This window comes from Thalassophryne amazonica, chromosome 22 (genome assembly GCF_902500255.1).
Source record: "Thalassophryne amazonica chromosome 22, fThaAma1.1, whole genome shotgun sequence".
Taxonomy (NCBI): Eukaryota; Metazoa; Chordata; class Actinopteri; order Batrachoidiformes; family Batrachoididae; genus Thalassophryne; species Thalassophryne amazonica.
This window is the reverse complement of record NC_047124.1, coordinates 35,192,320-35,214,503: the sequence shown is the minus strand read 5'-3', so window position 1 is coordinate 35,214,503 and position 22,184 is coordinate 35,192,320. Positions and strand designations below refer to the sequence as shown.

At 42.8% G+C, this 22,184-nt stretch overlaps 1 protein-coding gene across 1 annotated transcript in view; it reads right to left on the bottom strand.

Annotated features, from left to right (window-relative positions):
• Window positions 1-3,576: 3,576 nt before the first annotated feature.
• mpped1 (metallophosphoesterase domain containing 1) overlaps window positions 3,577-22,184 on the bottom strand; it is a 235,427-nt gene continuing 216,819 nt past the window's right edge. Inside the window, exons 5-6 of the mRNA XM_034163567.1 lie at window positions 10,733-10,846; window positions 3,577-3,951 (exon numbers count right to left, since the gene is read on the bottom strand). Coding sequence (XP_034019458.1) covers window positions 3,833-3,951; window positions 10,733-10,846 — 233 coding nt within the window. The 3' untranslated portion in view covers window positions 3,577-3,832. The remainder of the gene's footprint in view (window positions 3,952-10,732; window positions 10,847-22,184) is intronic.

Here is a 22,184-nt window from a genome sequence, read left to right as displayed (position 1 = left end):
GTCGTTGAGTTGAATCACACTTAAACAGAATTTTCAGTTTTGCAAATGCCTTTTTTTTAACAAAATGACATATTTTACAAATATACATTTATTTATAAAAAACAACACACACGTTACAGTAGCTTGTGTGTTTTACATATAATAACCCAACCAATCAGTGATGAGCAGAGGCTCATTTTCCCACAATGCCTTTTGACATCTGTGTTTGTTAATGTTCAGACCTTGAGAATTAGCACATTAGTTTAAAATGAAAAGATGTTATATTTTCACTTTGTAAAAATGACATTGTTGACATGAATGTAGATCAGCTAACTGGATTAATTTGGTTTATAAATCAAAACCATAAGTCAAACCTGCTTTGCTTTTCATGAATTCTGCCTCTTGTGTGGACCAGTGTATGCTGTGGATGTAAATGACTCTTCCTTACAGCAGTGAGCAGGGCGCACAAAGACAGAAGCTCTGATTCGTTGTGTTGGGTTTGTGATCATCTTTGATTCCTATCAGAAGTGCTGGCTGTGCTTCAACTCAAAATCGGTTTGTCAGTGGCTGAGAGTGTATTGGAGACAATACTGAAAGTTAGCGGTTAGCTGAAGCGTCCGCTAAATTTTGTAGTGGTTTATCAGTTTAGCGTTAAAAAAATTAACTTTTCAATTTTTGTTCGCCCGACACACACATTACAGTGTGAAACAACCCTCCAGATTCCGGTCCAGGTTCTGGTCCTGGTGCTGTTCTTCTCTCTTTAGCCACTTTGGAAACATGAAGACACCTGATGAATGCTGACTGGAGAGAATTGGGAGCAAAGAGCCTCCTGAGAGAACGCTCACACACGACTTCGGAGAGCAGCGAGTGCCTTCTTTCACTAAACATTCAGACTCGGAACTGAACAAAAAAAAAATCAACCTGCTCAGAGACACAAAGTAATCACAAAATGAGGCGGAGCAGCTTAACAAAGACAAAATATATCAAAGGAGCATCTCAGAAACACACCCGAAGAAATTCAACAAACTCACATTTCTGAATACAAATATTCAACTTCTTTCACTTTCCAAGAAACCTTTAATCATTTACAACAGTCAGGTAAAGTCCAGTGAGACTCCGCCTCCAGTCCTCTTTCTTTATTTTCCCTTTTCATGAGTTTTTTTTTTTTTAAATTTCAGTTTCTTATCGTACATTTGAGGAAAAAACTGTGAGATCAAAGTGCAGAATCAGATCTGAGATTTGAGAGCAAATCGGAAGAATCACAGTGGTGTGTGTGTGTGTGTCAGTGATGAAAGTGGGCTAAGGAAAAAAAAATGAAAATTTTTTGCCACGGTCTAAAGGCCCATAGCCCCTGGTGGGGGGGGGGGGGGTCTCCCTCAGAAAAAATTGAGATCTCAGATACAGTCTGGTGGATTGTCAGGTCTATTTACCCACCAGGGGTCATATCAATTTTTCCACCCATCTTTTCACACAACTTTTATTGTACTAATCAGCCTTTAATCCAAAAAACATACAGCGTGGTTCAGAAAACTACACTGTAAAAGAAATGACAAGTCAAAGAACTCAAAAATAATCATTCTCAGTATCAATTCAAATGGAACAATCGGAGTATTTATGGCACATTAATGCATCAGCTTGTTCAATCTTCACTCATTTTTCCTCGTTTTGGCAGGAGCTTTGGAGCTATTGACTCTCTCTGTTTTCAAATTCTTGGCCACCTTAAAATCCTTACAAATGTGTTCATTTCTGATTTCTGTAAATCTGAAGTAAAAAAAAAAACTGGTTACATTAGAAAATTTTATTTTTAGACAAATAAAATAGCACGAAAAGTAATGTGTGCATGTAGTAATAGTAGATTCATTCATTAATTCAGCAAATGTTTAAATGTTTCTGATGTGGGACAAGAAATATATTTCTTAAAATACAAAGAAATATGAAATAGCACTGTGCTATTTTCTTTGATTACTTGATAGTTAAAAAATAAAGAAATCTAAGTTATTAAAACTGGAGACTTTTCTTGCTGTTACATCAGTAACAATAAAAAAAAAACTGTACCTTTTATTTGGTAAAAATAAAAATAGGTCGAACACTCAGCTCGACAGTGCTGCAGCTAAAAAGCTAATTTAGCTGATAAACTTCATCAGAGCACTAACGTCACAGATTATTTTCACTCATTCACCTCAATCAAATTTTTGTCCGTTGCTCAAAAACTCAATAATCTTGTGGTTTTGACTCGCAGACTGAGACTTAAACTCTCGTCTAGCAGCTGAGAGCTTCACCGTTTAGCTCCATTTAATTCATGATTACTGGAGGAAAAACGCAGTTCATAACCTTTAATGTCCACAACAAAGTCAACCGTTAGGAAAACCACCGAGCCGTCCCCCAAAAATATAACTTCATACTAAACTCCCAAAAACCAAAACAAAATAACCCTTCTACTTCTTAGGAGATTATTGGCGACTTACAAGCCAACACGGTGCATTACTGTCACCAACTGTTTGGGTGTGGAACTGAGTGAATGGATTCTGACATATGCTGTCAAAAATAACCCGGAAATGTTAACCACATGAGCGAAAACACAGATTTACGGTAATTTCCAGAAGATTTTCATCACTGGTGTGTGTGTGTGTGTGTGTGTCACTTGGAGTTTTGTTAATGTCCTGATTAATAAATAGCGTGTTTAGCGTTAAGCCACTTGAGCCTGACCGATATATCGTCTGGTCGATAATGTCGGCCCACAGGAGACTTTCACAGATATTTCTGTATCTGAATTATCATGACCAATGTGAAAACTTATTTTTGTTTGTTGGGTATATTATAAATATTTACAACATAATTCAATTACATTTAAAGGGGTTTGATAACAAAACGTTAGGAATCACTGACTTTTTTATGTGTTTATCGGGAGATGTTTTGGGTATCGTAAATTGTTCTGATATCAGACTCCCTCAAAAAAAAAAAAAAAGATTGGTTGGTCTCTATAAGCCACACACACACTCAGGATGACTGGAGTTAGTTTGATGGGCTGTAACTGGAAAGACTGAGCACGCCAAAGACAAGCACAGAGCCGCTGTAACGTGAGTTCATGGTCATGATTTCATTTAAACGCCAACGTTGTTCATATCAGTGACGGAGGACAAACATAGGCAAAGAATTTATTCATTGCTCTAATTTTTAATGAGCATCCACTTAATCCTGATGTGGACGGAACAATGTGAACAATTTTACTATGAGATGAGACCTGTGGGGACAGTTCCACAGGCTGAGGGTTCACATCACAGGATTGAGGTTATTTTATTTTATGGATGTTGAACTGTGACTGGAATTGACATTCTGACTCTGTCAAACATAACGCGTCACTTTGATTGAACGTGTTGAATTCAGAGCTTTTTTCTGAACTTTTTCACAGTATCAGCGTGAAACAAACACGTGGAGAGCTGAAGATGGGAGAGGTCATGGAGTGGAAAAAATGCCGTTCTGACTGTGCGATCAGAGCTCCGAGGCTGTACGTCACCGCAGAAGAAAGTCCAGGGTCTGCGTTTGATGGCGTGAGGAGGGATGCAGGTTCTCTGAGACCCAGATCAGATTGTCAGTGCAGTCAAAGAGGACAGTGTTCCTCCACATGTCCTTTGGTCTGCTTCCAGACTCATGCCGTGATGAAGAAATTAATATTCACAGACACCAATGAAGGCCTGGTGCCGTCTCTTTCGTCCACAGGGAACACATGTCCAGGCAGACTGACAGCATCCAGTATTTACATGATATTGGTCCAATCTGCCCGCCTACCTCACCTACCTCTCCTAACTGCTTTATCCTGACTGGCAGTGGGTTTTTGGGGGTGGTCTTGTCCTAGTCATGTGGCCCTGGGGTTTGGCAGGTCAAAAACGATGGGCGGGTTCATTGGCAGGAAGTTGACAGTGCAGGCGGAAGCGTTGATGAAGGTGGTGGTGCCGTCAGTCATCATTCCATAACCTGTGCAGAATGCAGGAAAAGACAAACAACTGTGATATAAAATTATTCATTTTATGACTTACAGATGGCCTGCTCAAAACATTTGCATCTAAAAATGCCTCCATGTAACTTTGCAGCTGGAAAAACACACCGTCTCTGCCTGGCGTCCTCCCTTTTTTCCACCCTAGCAGAAACTGTGATAACATTCATTGTTCAGCGAGAGTTTTCATGGGAAAAGCTGAAATGTATTAATGTGTATGTCTGCTTGCTGTGCCCCCGCCCTAGCTGGTGTACAAAAGAGCACCTTCAGAACTGCTCTGTGCACACACCTATTCAAAATCCTGCTGTATTGATTTTGACTTTGCGTGTGTCTTCAAATTAAAAGCCTGTTATTTACACAATCTGACAATTCATCTGACTTTTCATTTCCACAAACAGCCTCAGACAGTCAAAGTCCATTTTTGCCTCCACACAACACAACAAGCCGGGTTGTTGTTTCATATCACGTCTTCAGCTGTTTTCTCATTTCTGGTGAAACTGTAGGTTCAGTTGATTAAAGACACATGCAGCAGTAACTTGTAATGCAAAATTCCAGGGGTTGTTGAAGGTGGGAACATTCCAACGCAATAAATGGGAATACACTGAAAATTTGCAAAATTGCAGGTTAGCCTATAACAAAGAACAGAAATGTAGGAGGAAATAAAAATCTTGCAGCAAAGAAATGCAGTAAAGTAAGTCCCTTCAGCTGCTCCCTTGTTTCTACTCGGGTTCACCACAGCATGTCTGATGTGGATACACATGTTGATTTGGCACAGGTTTTACGCCGGATGCCCTTCCTGAGACAACTCCACATTACATGGAGAAATGTGGCAGGGGTGGGGTTTGAACTGGAACCTTCCCCACTGACACCAAGTGCACTAACCACTTGGTCAGCCCCCCCAAACAACAATGTTCATAATGTTTCTGGAATAACATTTGTTCTTCAAAAACAGAACATAAATTGTTTTCTTGAAATTCATTTTCTCTTTTTCCATTTTTTTCCAACATTATGATGGAGCTGCTTTCAATCCATTTTTCTTCTTCTAAATTCTTATTGATGTAGTTTTGGTCTGTCGGGACCTGGACACGGCTCTGACCTCAGAAGCCTGTAAAACCAGCCTCAGTCCTGGGAGAGGACCCCTCTGCCCCGCTGGTCTGGGAGGAAGGAGGAGGAGAATTCCCTCGTTCCTCAGTGCTGGATCTGCAACCCTCTGATTTAATCTGAAGTATGACGACTGACACGACGATGTGCTCGAGGACGGTACGACTTTGGTTTTTGGAAATTGTTCAGATCTTCAATCTGTGAGCAGCAGAGAGCTGCTGTTGGACACTAACAATGTGAGTCAAAGTGTCCATTGAAACAATTTTCATGAAACATTTATGAGTTGAATGAATGAATGAAAACTGTTTATTTCGAACATTTGATACAACAACAATTACAAGATAGATCAGTAAAGACAACAACAAAAAAGTTCCTACTGTGTACCCAACATGTCCGAAAAGGGGTAGGGTGAAGCATCAGCTTATTTATCCCTACCCCTTCTTCCCCACAACCAGTAATACCCTTTGCCACATATACACATAGATTCCTACACACCTAAACCGATATCAATATATATATATATACATATATATACACATACATATATACATACACACATCAACATACATATACATACACATATATACACAAACATAAATATACACCTACACATACCTACTTACATACAAAATACTATATATTTACAAGCCGAAGCAAAAAACAAAAACACCCTAACCCTCATTACCCTTCCTCCTCCCTATACCTAGAAAAAAACATATTTTTGTACCGCTGTTTGAACTGGTTCATGCTTGGACATTGCTTGAGCCCCACTCCCAATCTGTTCCACATCCTCACCCCACAGACAGAAATACAGAAACCTTTTAATGTTGTTCGTGCCCACTGATGCTTTAAATTAAATTTCCCCCTCAGACTGTAATCCCCTGATCTGTTAAAAAACATATTTTTAATATTTGCTGGAAGTAAATTGTTTATTGCTTTATACACAATTTGTACTGTTTGAAAATGAACCAAGTCTGTGAAAATAGTGGATTTGTATGATCTCTATAGCCAGTATTATGAATAATTCTTATAGCTCTTTTCTGCATTACTGATAGTGATTGTGTTGTACCTTTATAAGTATTACCCCATACCTCTGCACAGTACTGTAAATATGGTAAAACCAGTGAGCAGTAAAGAATGCGGAGTGAGTTGTGGTCCAGAATATGTTTCGCTTTGTTTAGAACTGAAATACTTCTTGACAGTTTACTTTGTATATGTTTTATATGAGTCTTCCAGTTTATCTTATCATCTATTATCACCCCCAGAAACTTATTTTCATGTTCCCTTTCAATATCTACCCCCTCGACTGAACCTGTATGTCTGTATTACAATAGCCAAATAACATGTATTTTGTTTTACTTAAGTTTAATGATAATTTGTTTCTGTCAAACCATATTTTCAATTTTCCCATTTCTATACTGATCCTCCTCAGTAACTCCTGCAAATCCCCCCCTGAACAAAAAATGCTTGTGTCATCTGCAAATAATACTAATTTTAATATTTTGGAAACATTGACAATATCATTTATATAAATTAGAAACAGTTTTGGACCCAATACTGACCCCTGTGGGACGCCACAAGCATTGTCCAAGCATGATGATGTATATTCCCCCAACTTCACAAACTGTTTTCTGTTACTTAAGTAGCTTCTCACCCAGTGCAACACCAACCCCCTAATCCCATACTGTTCAAGTTTATTGATTAATATGTCATGATTGATTGTATCAAAAGCCTTTTTAAGGTCTATAAATATTCCAACTGAATGTAATTTGTGGTCTATGGCGTTTGTAATCTCCTCAACTGATTCTATTAATGCAAGTGATGTTGAACTATGTGCTCTGAATCCATATTGACTATCAGTAAGTAATTTATGTTTATTTATGAATTTGTCTAATCTATTATTGAATAACTTTTATAATAATTTGGAAAATTGTGGAAGCAAAGAAACAGGTCTATAATTTGTGAAGTGGTGTCTATCCCCAGTCTTATACAGCGGCACAACCTTAGCTATTTTCATTTGATTGGGAAATTTACCGGTTTGAAATGATAAGTTACAGATGTATGTTAATGGTTCTACAATCCATTCAATGACCTGTTTTACCACCACCATATCAATTTCATTTAAATCGGTAGATGTTTTATATTTACAATTATTCACAATGTCTATAATTTCATTTCCATCCACTGCTGTGAGGAACATTGAACAGGGATTTCTTTCTATGAGATTATTATCCCAATCCTCAGGTTGGGAATCGGGAATTTTTTCTGCCAAGCTTGGTCCAATATTTACAAAAAAATTATTAAAACCGTTGACTACCTCATCCTTATTTTCCTTCTTGACATTATTATCAATGAAATACTGAGGGTAACTCTGTTTTTTATTACCATTTTTGATAATGCTATTTAATATATCCCATATTCCTTTAATATTGTTTTTGTTATTATATAATATGTTACTATAATATTCCTTCCTACGTTCCATCTCTTGTCATTCGTGTTGGGATGAATTTACCATGAGCCATTTTGTTGTGATTTCACTGATGAACTTCACTTTGAGCAGATGGAATCAGTTAATCAGTGAAATCACCTGGTGGAGTGGGTGGTTGCGAAGAAAACCTGCACCCTCTTGGCCCTTTCTGGAACGACCTGAAGAGCTCAGCTGTAGAACATTCAGCACCACTTAATTCCTGTTTTTAAGAATCATTAATGTTGTTTGCTATTCAGTCATTTCACTCTGATAAAACAGTTCAAAAACATCATTAAAAGCCCAAAATTACCAAAACATTCATGCCCACATTGTGCGTATGTGGAAACGACATGTTAAACATGTCTTCATCATATGACAAAGTTCAGCTGTTGCAATAAACTATCATAACATTTGCAAGCCGTATTGGAGTTCTGTGTTTCTCTGCCTAAACCCAAACATGGCAGCCTTATCAGCTACCGAAAGTCAAAATGCCCCGCTTGTTTTCCTCCAGAAAGATTTTAACAGCCCTGGTGACGCACATGGCTCCCGCTTCATCTGCCCTCCCCCACAGCGTCTGTGGTTGTCGACAAGGCCACTTTGGACTCTACACATACAAGGACAGAGACTGATATGAACCCACCTGCACATATGGACACACGCTCCCCCCGCCTCCGCCACTCCTTCCCCCTCAGGAGGCACAGCTGCAGCAGCTCCCACTGCCCCCCCCCCCCCCCAAGCTCCAAGCTCAGCTGCATGGCATGGCTGCTGCGACCCACACTCACATTGCCTCAATTCGGATGATGGGCTGTTTCAAAGTTTAGTGTACATTAACAATCAAATGTATATGTGTGGTTGTTTCAACTCTGATGTGTGCCATTATTATGTTCTTCAACTAGTAATAACTGTGGATTAATTGATATATTTTTGTCTGGGGTAATTGGGTGTGAAGATAATTTACATTTTTGTACGCCAACTAAGCTGTAGAAACATCTCAAGGAAGATCAGTGGAAACAGGAGGCACCTGGGCTCAATTTTGAGGTTCATGGCAAAGACTGTGAATACTTATGTACATGTGACATCTTAGTTTTTATTTTATGAATTTGAATATATATATATATATATATATATATATATATATATAGACAGTGAGGAAAGTAAGTATTTGAACACCCTGCAATTTTGCAAGTTCTCCCCCTTAGAAATCATGGAGGGGTCTGAAATTTTCATCTTAGGTGCACGTCCACTGTGAGAGACATAATCTAAAAAAAAAAAAATCCAGAAATCACAATGTATGATTTTTTAAATAATTTATTTGTATGTTACTGTTAGTAGGGGTGGTGGCCAAGTGGTTAATGCACTTGGTTTCAGTGCAGAAGGTTCTGGGTTCAAATCCCACCCCTGCCACATTTCTCCATGTAATGTGGAGTTGCGTCAGGAAGGGCATCCGGCGTAAAATCTGTGCCAATTCAACATGCAGATCCACCTTGGATTTGCTGTGGCGACCCCAAGTGCAAACAAGGGAGCAGCCGAAGGGACTTTATTTGTATGTTACTGCTGCAAATAAGTATTTGAACACCTGTGAAAATCAATGTTAATATTTGGTACAGTAGCCTTTGTTTGCAATTACAGAGGTCAAATGTTTCCTGTAGTTTTTCACCAGGTTTGCACACACTGCAGCAGGGATTTTGGTCCACTCCTCCATACAGATCTTCTCTAGATCAGCCAGGTTACTGGGCTGTCGCTGAGAAACACAGTTTCAGCTCCCTCCAAAGATTTTCTATTGGGTTTAGGTCTGGAGACTGGCGAGGCCACTCCAGAACCTTGATATGCTTCATACGGAGCCACTCCTTGGTTATCCTGGCTGTGTGCTTCGGGTCATTGTCATGTTTGAAGACCCATCCACGACCCATCTTCAATGCTCTAACTGAGTGAAAGAGGTTGTTCCCCAAAATCTCCCAATCCATGGCCCTGGTCATCCTCTCCTTAATACAGTGCAGTCGTCCTGTCCCATGTGCAGAAAAACACACCCAAAGCATGATGCTTCCACCCCCATGCTTCACAGTAGGGACGGTGTTTTTGGGATGGTACTCAGCATTCTTCTTCCTCCAAACACGGCGAGTGGAATTAAGACCAGAAAGTTCTATTTTGGTGTCATCTGACCACATAACTTTCTCCCATGAGTCCTCTGGATCATCCAAATGGTCATGGGCAAACTTAAGACGGGCCTGGACATGTGCTGATTTAAGCAGGGGAACCTTCCGTGCCATGCTTGATTTTAACCCATGATGTCTTAGTGTATTACCCACAGTAACCTTGGACACAATGGTGCCAGCTCTCTTCAGGTCATTGACCAGCTCCTCCTGTGCAGTTCTGGGCTGATTCCTCACCTTTTTTAGGATCATTGATACACCACGAGGTGGGATCTTGCATGGAGCCCCAGTCCGAGGGAGATTGACAGTCATGTTCAGTTTCTTCCATTTTCTAATAATTGCTCCAACACTTGATCTTTTTTCACCAAGCTGCTTGGCAGTTGCCCCGTAGCCCTTTCCAGCCTGGTGGAGGTCTACAATTTTGTCTCTGGTGTCTTTGAACAGTTCTTTGCTCTTAGCCACGTTAGTAGTTGGAGTTTTAATGATTGTGTGGGGTGGACAGGTGTCTTTATGCAGCTAATGACCTCAAATAGGTGCTTCTAATTTGGAATAATAAGTGGAGTGGAGGTGGGCTTTTTAGAGGCGGACTAACAGGTCTTTGAGGGACAGAATTTCTGCTGACTGGTAGGTGTTCAAGTACTTATTTGCAGCAGTAACATACAAATAAATTATTAAAAAATTCATACATTGTGATTTCCGGATTTTTTTTAATTTTTTTATATTATGTCTCTCACAGTGGACATGCACCTAAGATGAAAATTTCAGACCCCTCCATGATTTCTAAGTGGGAGAACTTGCAAAATCGCAGGGTGTTCAAATACTTATTTTCCTCACTGTGTATATATATATATATATATATATATATATATATATATATAAACCTTTTTTCCACATCGTCATTATGGGGTATTGTATCTAGAATTTTGAGGGAAAAAAATGAATTTACTCCATTTTGGACTACAGCTGTAAAGAGAAGCGCTGTGGACACTTTCCGGATGCTCTGTAAAACAGCACTGCAAGTGATGTGCAAGGACATACATGTACCTTCATGAATGTGTCCAAACACGTGGAATTTAGGCTGGACTCTCCTCTGGACTGTGTTGAGAAGCTCCATGCAACCAACACGCTGCATTTTTTTGGGGACCCAGTCCAAAAATCCTGCACACAGCAACACAAAAACTGAAATGCATATGTAACAAATGTGATGGAATAAAAGAAACCAGGACTAAAGTTCAGCACCGTGAGGCGTTATACAAACACTCTGCATGTCTGCACATCAGCAGTATAAAAAAAAAAAAAATGATACTCAGATAATCATCAACACTAAAAATTTGTAAAAAATTAGTAAATGACTCATGAATGTCATTTACAACGGTGTCAATGCCAACAGCGCTGCTTCTTCCTCCTCCATTTAACACACGCTGTCAGCACACAGCTCCTGCCACTGGATCTTTTAAGATTTAAGTCACAAAAACCATTTTCTTTGTCACTACTATAATTTTATTCATTAGTCTGTAAATGAGGCCTTCAAAATATGAATTTGACCATATGATCCAAATTCATGCTGTCTGAAAACAATTTTAAATGAACAGACGGCCTTGAACTACTTTTGTAGTGATGTTACAGATCACCAACTTACATGAGGGATGCTGGGAAGCACACAGAGCCAGCCAATCAGAGTCGAGAAAGGCAGCGTGATGTCAGCTGGCTGCTCACTCAAACCAAGATGGCAGAAAACTCTCCCAAACGGCTAATTTCTATATAAATCTGTTTCTCACATTTTTTGTAAACGTTAGCGAGAAATAAACACTTCTGAATCTGACGGGCGTCACCTACGTGTGCGCGCACCACCCACGGTCTTTTCAAAAGCTCATGCACGTCCTCCTGCATGCGGCATTGAAAGGACAATAAAACATCCATCATGGAATTCCCTCCAGATAAATATGTTGTCCTCAATAAAATGAGTTGTAATTTTGCAACATGTTTCTAAAATAAACCAGCATTTTAAAGCTTGAATTTCAGAAGAAATTTTGTCTGTTTTGTGGAATATGAAAGGCCGTACAGACTGAAGAGACACTAATGCTGCGTTCAGGACGTGGAAATTCCAAGTTGGAAACTTTCATAAACTGTGTTCACTTAATAAACTCAGAAAACAAATTAAAATCGTACAGTAACATATTCAGGCTTTGGTGTCTTATGAAGAAACACTTGTTTCTCTTCCTCAGATGATCAAAAAATACCTTCCAGTTAGTTTAAGTGTAGTTTGTTTTGCACAAAGTCAGACAACTTAAAAATAGTGTGGAGACTGATGGTATTTTTTGTACTGATCTAAAATTAAAATAAATAAATAGGCGTCTTAATTTTTTGTGATTTTTCTGTGGTATTGAAAATGGTTTTAAGTATTTCCTGTGTATCAGCATTGAGTTTGTCGCTGTAGTACTGTGACAACCCACTGCACGTCATCACCGTGACAGTTTGCTGTGGGGAATCATTAGCAGCGTATACGAGGATCAGAAGGTGCACACGGCTGGACTCTGTCCTACCCAGGAGGGGCAACCTGAAAGAGACTGGAGACTGTGAGCAGGTGGCAGGCGAGAGTCAAGAAGAGGAAGAGAACCAAGGAGCACAAGGCAGAAGGTGAAGGAGGAAGAAGGTGAAGAGATGATGGAGGACTTGAACAAAGAATTCAGAGGTGGTGAGTAGAAACACCTGAGAAGGTCGTGAGTGTGACATCAAGACAGTGCAAGAAAGATAACAGTCCTCTGTGAAAGTAAGAAAGGAAGAAGCGAGTGAAAAAGAACTAAGATGCAAGAGATGAAGAACATAAAGATAGCAACAGGGAAATCAGCCAGATGTGACAAAGACTCAGGATCAGCGCTGTACATGAAGTTAAACACTACAGAAGGAGAACAGGACCGAGTGACCAGATAGAAGGACCACGACTGAAAAGGATGTGCAGCAGGTCAGAGTGAAAAAAGACAGAAATGACATGAAAGTGAGATGATGTCTGAGGAGTGGAGGAAAAGTGAACATGTTCTGTCTTTACTGCAGAGCTGCAGATGATCAGCCAGAACATTAAGAAAGGTCCTGGAAGCTAGGCTAAGGACAGCGGTGAAGATCTGTAAGCCCAAGTTCTGCACCTCCTACTGGACCCCAACACTGATGGTCCCAAAAGACACAAATGGACACTGGCTGGGACACTTGAAACAACCTAAAATTCCACTTTTACATGACTGTGAACTTGTCTTTGGTTTGCATGGCTGATGTTTGGTGACACCCTGCTTGTCTGATCTGTTATCATTAGTTTGGTCCAACCAGTGAAGAAGATGAAACGCCAACATTAAAGCCTAGAGGAACCGAACCCTACGGGGCATGTGACACACAAAGATGAAAAATAAGCAGATTTATTTCATCTTATTTTAAACCATACAAACATGAGCACAAAGTTCCCTGGAAGGTCTAAAGTTCTTCTCATGAGTTCATCTTAATAGGGTAATATTCTACATTTATTGGGAGCCAAGTAAGTTGCTCACAAGTTCGGGAACACAACAGTGAGATGATTTTTTTCTTATTTCCCCCAAAATTTAACTTATCAAATAAATAAACAGTTGAGACCTTGTCACATATTTGAGCAGCTTTTGTCGCCATCTAGCAGGCGGAGTGATCATTTCAGGGATTTTGGACATTTCCTACTTGAAACGCAAATAAAGTGAAAAAGGCATTTAGAAATGTCAGAAATACATGATTTTTCTTTCTTTCTTTTTTGGCAGACAGACAGAGCTTTGAGTATTAATGTTTAAAATTTAGATTTTGAGAGTTTTAAGGTTCTTGAGTTTTTTCATGGAAGCTTTTGCCATACAAACGGGCAGAAGGACGGACAGAGAGAACGACGGGCAGAAGGGTGGATAGAAGGACGGACCGGACAGGCAGGACAGACAGAACGACGGGCAGAAGGGTGGATAGAAGGACAGACAGGACAGACGGACGGGCAGGACAGACAGAACGACGGGCAGAAGGGTGGATAGAAGGACGGACAGGACAGACAGAACGATGGGCAGAAGGGTGGATAGAAGGACGGACAGGACAGACGGACGGACAGGCAGGACAGACAGAACGACGGGCAGAAGGGTGGATAGAAGGACGGACAGGACAGACAGAACGATGGGCAGAAGGGTGGATAGAAGGACGGACAGGACAGACGGACGGACAGGCAGGACAGACAGAACGAAGGGCAGAAGGGTGGATAGAAGGACGGACAGGACAGAAGGATGGATAGAAGGACAGACAGGACAGACGGACGGGCAGGACAGACAGAACGACGGGCAGAAGGGTGGATAGAAGGACGGACAGGACAGACGGACGGACGGGCAGGACAGGACAGACGGACGGGCAGAAGGGTGGATAGAAGGACGGACAGGACAGACGGACGGACGGGCAGGACAGAGAACGACGGGCAGAAGGGTGGATAGAAGGACGGACAGGACAGACGGACGGACGGGCAGGACAGACAGAACGAAGGGCAGAAGGGTGGATAGAAGGACGGACAGGACAGAAGGACAGACAGGACAGAAGGACGGGCAGAAGGATGGATAGAAGGACGGACAGGACAGACAGAAGGACGGGCAGAAGGATAGATAGGACGGACAGGACAGAAGGACTGGCAGAAGGATGGATAGAAGGATGGGCAGGATAGAAGGACGGACAGGACAGAAGGACAGACAGGACAGAAGGACGGGCAGAAGGATGGATAGAAGGACAGGACAGACAGAAGGACGGGCAGAAGGATAGATAGAAGGACGGACAGGACAGAAGGACGGGCAGAAGGATGGATAGAAGGATGGGCAGGATAGAAGGACGGACAGACAGAACGACGGGCAGAAGGATGGATAGAAGGACGGACAGGACAGACGGACGGGCAGGACAGACAGACGGACAGGCAGAAGAGTGGATAGAAGGACGGACAGGACAGACAGAAGGACGGGCAGAAGGATGGATAGAAGGACGGACAGGACAGACAGAACGACGGGTAGAAGGATGGATAGAAGGACGGACAGGACAGATGGACGGATGGGCAGGACAGACAGAACGAAGGGCAGAAGGGTGGATAGAAGGACGGACAGGACAGACGGACGGGCAGGACAGACAGAACGATGGGCAGAAGGGTGGATAGAAGGACGGACAGGACAGACGGACGGACAGGCAGGACAGACAGAACGAAGGGCAGAAGGGTGGATAGAAGGACGGACAGGACAGAAGGACGGGCAGAAGGATGGATAGAAGGACGGACAGGACAGAAGGACGGGCAGAAGGACGGACAGGACAGACAGAAGGACGGGCAGAAGGATAGATAGAAGGACGGACAGGACAGAAGGACGGGCAGAAGGATGGATAGAAGGATGGGCAGGATAGAAGGACGGACAGACAGAACGACGGGCAAAAGGATGGATAGAAGGACGGACAGGACAGACGGACGGGCAGGACAGACAGACGGACGGGCAGAAGAGTGGATAGAAGGACGGACAGGACAGACAGAAGGACGGGCAGAAGGATGGATAGAAGGACGGACAGGACAGATGGACGGGCTTGACAGACAGAACGACGGGCAGAAGGATGGATAGAAGGACGGACAGGACAGACGGATGGGCAGGACAGACAGAATGACGGGTAGAAGGGTGGATAGAAGGACGGACGGGCAGGACAGACAGAACGACGGGTAGAAGGGTGGATAGAAGGACGGACAGGACAGACAGAACGACGGGCAGAAGGATGGATAGAAGGATGGACAGGACAGAAGGATGGGCAGAAGGATGGATAGAAGGACGGACAGGACAGACAGAAGGATGGATAGAAGGACGGGCAGGACAGACAGAAGGACGGGCAGAAGGATGGATAGAAGGACGGACAGGACAGACGGACGGACAGGCAGGACAGACAGAACGAAGGGCAGAAGGGTGGATAGAAGGACGGACAGGACAGAAGGATGGATAGAAGGACAGACAGGACAGACGGACGGGCAGGACAGACAGAACGACGGGCAGAAGGGTGGATAGAAGGACGGACAGGACAGACGGACGGACGGGCAGGACAGGACAGACGGACGGGCAGAAGGGTGGATAGAAGGACGGACAGGACAGACGGACGGACGGGCAGGACAGACAGAACGACGGGCAGAAGGGTGGATAGAAGGACGGACAGGACAGACGGACGGACGGGCAGGACAGACAGAACGAAGGGCAGAAGGGTGGATAGAAGGACGGACAGGACAGAAGGACAGACAGGACAGAAGGACGGGCAGAAGGATGGATAGAAGGACGGACAGGACAGACAGAAGGACGGGCAGAAGGATAGATAGAAGGACGGACAGGACAGAAGGACGGGCAGAAGGATGGATAGAAGGATGGGCAGGATAGAAGGACGGACAGGACAGAAGGACGGGCAGAAGGATGGATAGAAGGACAGGACAGACAGAAGGACGGGCAGAAGGATAGATAGAAGGACGGACAGGACAGAAGGACGGGCAGAAGGATGGATAGAAGGACGGGCAGAAGGATGGATAGAAGGATGGGCAGGATAGAAGGACGGACAGACAGAACGACGGGCAGAAGGATGGATAGAAGGACGGACAGGACAGACGGACGGGCAGGACAGACAGACGGACAGGCAGAAGAGTGGATAGAAGGACGGACAGGACAGACAGAAGGACGGGCAGAAGGATGGATAGAAGGACAGACAGGACAGACAGAACTACGGGTAGAAGGATGGATAGAAGGACGGACAGGACAGATGGACGGATGGGCAGGACAGACAGAACGAAGGGCAGAAGGGTGGATAGAAGGACGGACGGGCAGGACAGACAGAACGATGGGCAGAAGGGTGGATAGAAGGACGGACAGGACAGACGGACGGACAGGCAGGACAGACAGAACGAAGGGCAGAAGGGTGGATAGAAGGACGGACAGGACAGAAGGACGGGCAGAAGGATGGATAGAAGGACGGACAGGACAGAAGGACGGGCAGAAGGACGGACAGGACAGACAGAAGGACGGGCAGAAGGATAGATAGGACGGGCAGAAGGATGGATAGAAGGATGGGCAGACAGAACGACGGGCAAAAGGATGGATAGAAGGACGGACAGGACAGACAGACGGACGGGCAGGACAGACAGACGGACGGGCAGAAGAGTGGATAGAAGGACGGGCAGGACAGACAGACGGACGGGCAGAAGAGTGGATAGAAGGACGGACAGGACAGACAGAAGGACGGGCAGAAGGATGGATAGAAGGACGGACAGGACAGATGGACGGGCTTGACAGACAGAACGACGGGCAGAAGGATGGATAGAAGGACAGACGGACGGGCAGGACAGACAGAATGACGGGTAGAAGGGTGGATAGAAGGATGGACGGGCAGGACAGACAGAACGACGGGTAGAAGGGTGGATAGAAGGACGGACAGGACAGACAGAACGACGGGCAGAAGGATGGATAGAAGGATGGACAGGACAGAAGGATGGGCAGAAGGACGGACAGGACAGACAGAAGGATGGATAGAAGGACGGGCAGAAGGATGGATAGAAGGACGGACAGAATGACGGGCAGAAGGGTGGACAGAAGGATGGGCAGAAGGATGGACAGGACAGACAGAACGACGGGCAGAAGGGTGGATAGAAAGACGGACAGGACAGACAGATGGACAGGACAGGACAGAACGACGGGCAGAAGGACGGACAAAAAGACAACACTTTCTCTTGACAAGCACAGCTTAGAGCTGTGAAAAAGAAAAATGCGGGTCAAAGGTTGATTTTTGGTCATCCTGTGGGTGGTTAGTTGGGATGTGGACTTGTGACAAAGGGGTCATTGGTTCAATTCCCTGATCACATTAAAGAAATGACTGTGAGGTGGCCTTGAGCAGCGTCCTGAATCTCCACACTGCTGGTCGGTGAGCACAGCAGCATCCCGACTTCAGCGTGTGTGAACGGCTGAAAGTGAGCTGTGAGTGTTGGCATTAGATGGAAAAGCAGCAGAGAAACGCAGTTCATTTGTGAACACGTTCCATGAATTTCCATAAATTTCATCTTCCTTAAAGAAGCAATACATCACATTTTACAGCAAATCTCTTCGTGTCGAACAACAAACTGTCCATCACAGCAAAAAACAAAATGAGTGTTGTACAGCAGTGAAGCAAAATAAAGATCAATCACAGACGCAGACTTCATGTTGTGTGTGACGGGTTGAAGCGCGGACGCGGCGTGATTTAGTGGCTGCTGCACAACAGCGGATGCTGCTGACGCTGAGTCAATAAAAGCACTGTGTCACAGAAATAAAACCTGCAAAGAGTTCACGCCTTCAACCCCACCAGTGTCTGCTGCACCGCGGAAATACACAAAAAGAGCAAACGCACAAAGAAAAACACCACAAGCTAAAAAATAAATAAATCATTATTTGCATGAGAAAAGAAAGAAAAGTACAAAACACCCTGGACAGATTAGCTACAAATGAAAGCAACAAGCGTTTGGCCTTGACTGACGGACTCATGGTTACTCACTTGACCGCGCACAGCTGCTTGACGGAACCAAGCGTCGCTTGACTTGTTTCAGTAAAACGTGACAGTGACATTAATGTGCCGCTAGTTAGCATGCTAACATCTTTGTAAGATGTCTTAGAAATTACCTCAGATGTGTGTTTGAAATAAAAGTACTTATCATGAACTTTTACAAAATACAAGACAAAAAATTCCAAATATATTAGATTTAAACAGAAATATGCCTGTCTGTGTGCACTCTAAAAAATGAACCGCTGTCTCACGGAGAAGCTTTCAACTGAGTTAATGCCACAAGACGTCTATAAGATAACTTTAAAAAATCGATGCAAATTGTTACATCACTTTTTCTCATTGAGACAGTGGTTCATTTTTTAGAGTGTTCGTATTCTACCATCGTGGAATTGAGCTCATAATGCAGAAGTACCAAACTCTTCCCTGTCCACACCCTTATTTAAATATGCAAATGTATTTAAATAGGCCCTGGGACCTGGGGATTCCCCTCTCTGTCCAGAATGATCACAGAAGTGAAAGGAATTTTGCCAAGTGTGAGCGACAGATGAAGTGAAGTAAATGAAGTAAATGATGTGGAGATATGCAGGGAAATTTTATTTGGTAACCTGTCAACCGGAATAAACATGAAACGGAAGCAGCGCACAAACACTGAAGTTAAAGAAAATGATGCACTGCGGCTGACAGTGTGTGACATCACAACTACATGCAAGCGTTTACTGACAAATACTGAACACAGGGAGACAATCGGGGGCCTGTTAAGAAGCTCTAGTTTCACCATCAAGAAACAAACAAAAAATAACAATAATATTAACAAAAACACATTGAATGTGCACATGCTCAAATGTGGCCACGCTGTTTTCATTCGGAACAATGACTCAAACAAAGTATTTACTCATTGTGTACCATGTCAGACAGGGTTACACGGGGGGGTCTAGGGGGTTGCACTTAGGGGAAGGGAGAGAGGTAAGTCATGGTTATCGTTAGGGGAAGCGGCTAGGGTTAGAAATAGTAAAATAAGAAACAGCATCACAGAAATGTCACCCAGGAGCATGAAAAAAGGTGTGACACTGGGTTGCCTCAACCACGCTGTTAGTCAGTATGAGTGTTGTATAGTAACGAAGTAAAAATACTTCACTACTGTACTTAAGTACATTTTGGGAGACTTTGTACTTGAGTTTTTTAAATTCAGCTTACTTTCACCTTTACTTCACTACATTTCTGACCTTAATTGCATACTTCTACTCCGATACATTTTCTACGCGCCATGCCGTTACTCGTTACAAAAAAAACACACACACACAAAAAGTTGTGTTTTCAGCCAGAGACACCACTGATTACTAGTGACTGCAACCAAGTCAGGCCGATTTGTCATGAGGCATGTCCCGTAGGCTGTTTTGCAGTTGCGCACTTGGGGGGTGTTTGTCAGGAAAATTATAATTTCTCTACATTGATTACAGACCTGCAGTGGGTGTGTAATCAACTTTTCTGCAGCGCGGCTTTGCTTTGAACTTTGAACCAATTGAAGCAGTGATTTGCAGATCGAAGCAGTGCTTCGATCTACGATTCGTGGAATCATTGTTTTATTTTGCTTTATCCTAATTTTTCCCCGCTAAAACCCTGAAGAGCATATGTCTGTGAGTAATAATTTAATATTTTTCTGTTAAACCGACCTGTTATGGTCTTCTGAAACAGTTGATAGATGTATTTTATAACTTAAAAACAGGACCGATGCTAACGCGTTAGCATGTCTATGACATTTTCAATGTTAAAGTTAGCATTAAGCTGTTCGCATCAGCACAATTGTGTTGATTTGTTTTCTGTATAATTAATAGCTCAGAGTTCGTTGTCATGGTGGAAATAAAATTTATTTTTATTCATATATTAATAATAGCAACAACAATAATAGTCTACATAATAGACAGTAATAGTCAATAATAATAGACTAATAATGTTACAATACAATTTTAGAGAAAGAGACAAAAAGAACCTAATGAAACAAAACACAACAGAAAAGATAAAACCATGTAACAATGAAAATAAATAAATACACATAAAAATAAATAACTGTTTCCTGTTACACCTAGTGAGTAGCCTACTCTTGTTTAGGTTTTGAAACCTTGGTTCTGAAGTGTTTTTGTGTGATGTGCAGTATTTTGACTAATACTACCAGTCATTTACAAGCCTAGAAAAACTTTGTAATATAAAAAAATCAGTCCGTTTTTGATTATTAACATTTACTTGTACTTTTACTTTCAATGCTTGAGTACATTTAGTTGTACATTACTTGTCATACTTAAGTACAATAAATACTAGATACTTTAAGACTTTTACTTGAGTAGCATTTCAATCGGTGACTTGAACTTTTACCAAAGTCATTTTTTAATGGGTATCTGTACTTTTACTTAAGTGTTATTTTCCGGGACTTTAAACAACACTGGTCAGTATGAATAAGTCATGCGTTGAGCCAGGACACTGAACCACCATGTTAGTTATTTTGTGCATCACATATGATTTGAACATTGATGGATCACATATCTGCTGGAATCACATTTGTGGGAGCACCACATTTTTGGTGATATTACCTTTCTAGTGGCATCAAGTTTCTGGTGGCATCATGTTTCTGGTGGCATTACATCTGAGGTGGAATCGCGTTTCTGGTGGCATTACATTTGTGGTGACATCACATTAATGGTGACAAGACATTTGTGGTGGCATCACGTTTCTGGTGGCATCACATTACTGGTAGCAACACGTTTCTGGTGGCATCACATTTGTGGTATCACGTTTCTGGTGGCATCATGTATCTGGTGGCAACACGTTTCTGGTAGCATCACGTTTCTGGTGGCATCATGCTTGTGGTATCATCACCTTTGTGGTGGCATCACGTTTCTGGTGGCATCACATTACTGGTAGCAACACGTTTCTGGTGGCATCACATTTGTGGTATCATCACGTTTGTGGTGGCATCATGTTTCTGGTGGCATTACATTTGTGGTGACATCACATTAATGGTGACAAGACATTTGTGGTGGCATCACGTTTCTGGTGGCATCACATTACTCGTAGCAACACGTTTCTGGTGGCATCACATTTGTGGTATCACGTTTGTGGTGGCATCATGTATCTGGTGGCAACACGTTTCTGGTAGCATCACGTTTCTGGTGGCATCATGCTTGTGGTATCATCACCTTTGTGGTGGCATCACGTTTCTGGTGGCATCACATTACTGGTAGCAACACGTTTCTGGTGGCATCACATTTGTGGTATCATCACGTTTGTGGTGGCATCACGTTTCTGGTGGCATCATGCTTGTGGTATCATCACCTTTGTGGTGGCATCAAGTTTATGGTTTCATCATGTTTCTGGTGGCATCACGTTTGTGGCAGAATCACGTTTCTGGTGGCATCACCTTTCGAGTGGCATCACGTTTGTGGTAGCATTACGTGTCTGGTGGCATCACATTTGTGGTATCACCATGTTTCTGCTGACATCACATGGCATCAAGTTTCTGGTGGCAGCACATTTCTGGTGGCATCACATTTGTGGTGGCATCACATTTGTGGTGGCATCACCTGTCTGGTGGCAATATGATTCTGGTGGCATCACCCTTCTGCTGGTATGACGTTTCTGGTAGCAAAATGTTTGTGGTAGCATCACTTTTCTGGTGGTATCACATTTCTGGTGGCATCACATTTCTGGTGGCATCACAATTCTGGTGGGAACACACTTCTGTTGGCATCACGTTTGTGGTGGCATCACATTTCTAGTGGCATCACGTTTGTGGTACCATCACGTTTGTTGTAGCATCACGTTTCTGGTACCATCACGTTTGTGGTAGCATCACATTTCTGGTGGCATCACATTTGTGGTAGCATCACGTTTCTAGTGGCATCACGTTTCTGGTGGTATCATGTTTATGGAGGCATCATGTTTCTCGTGACAT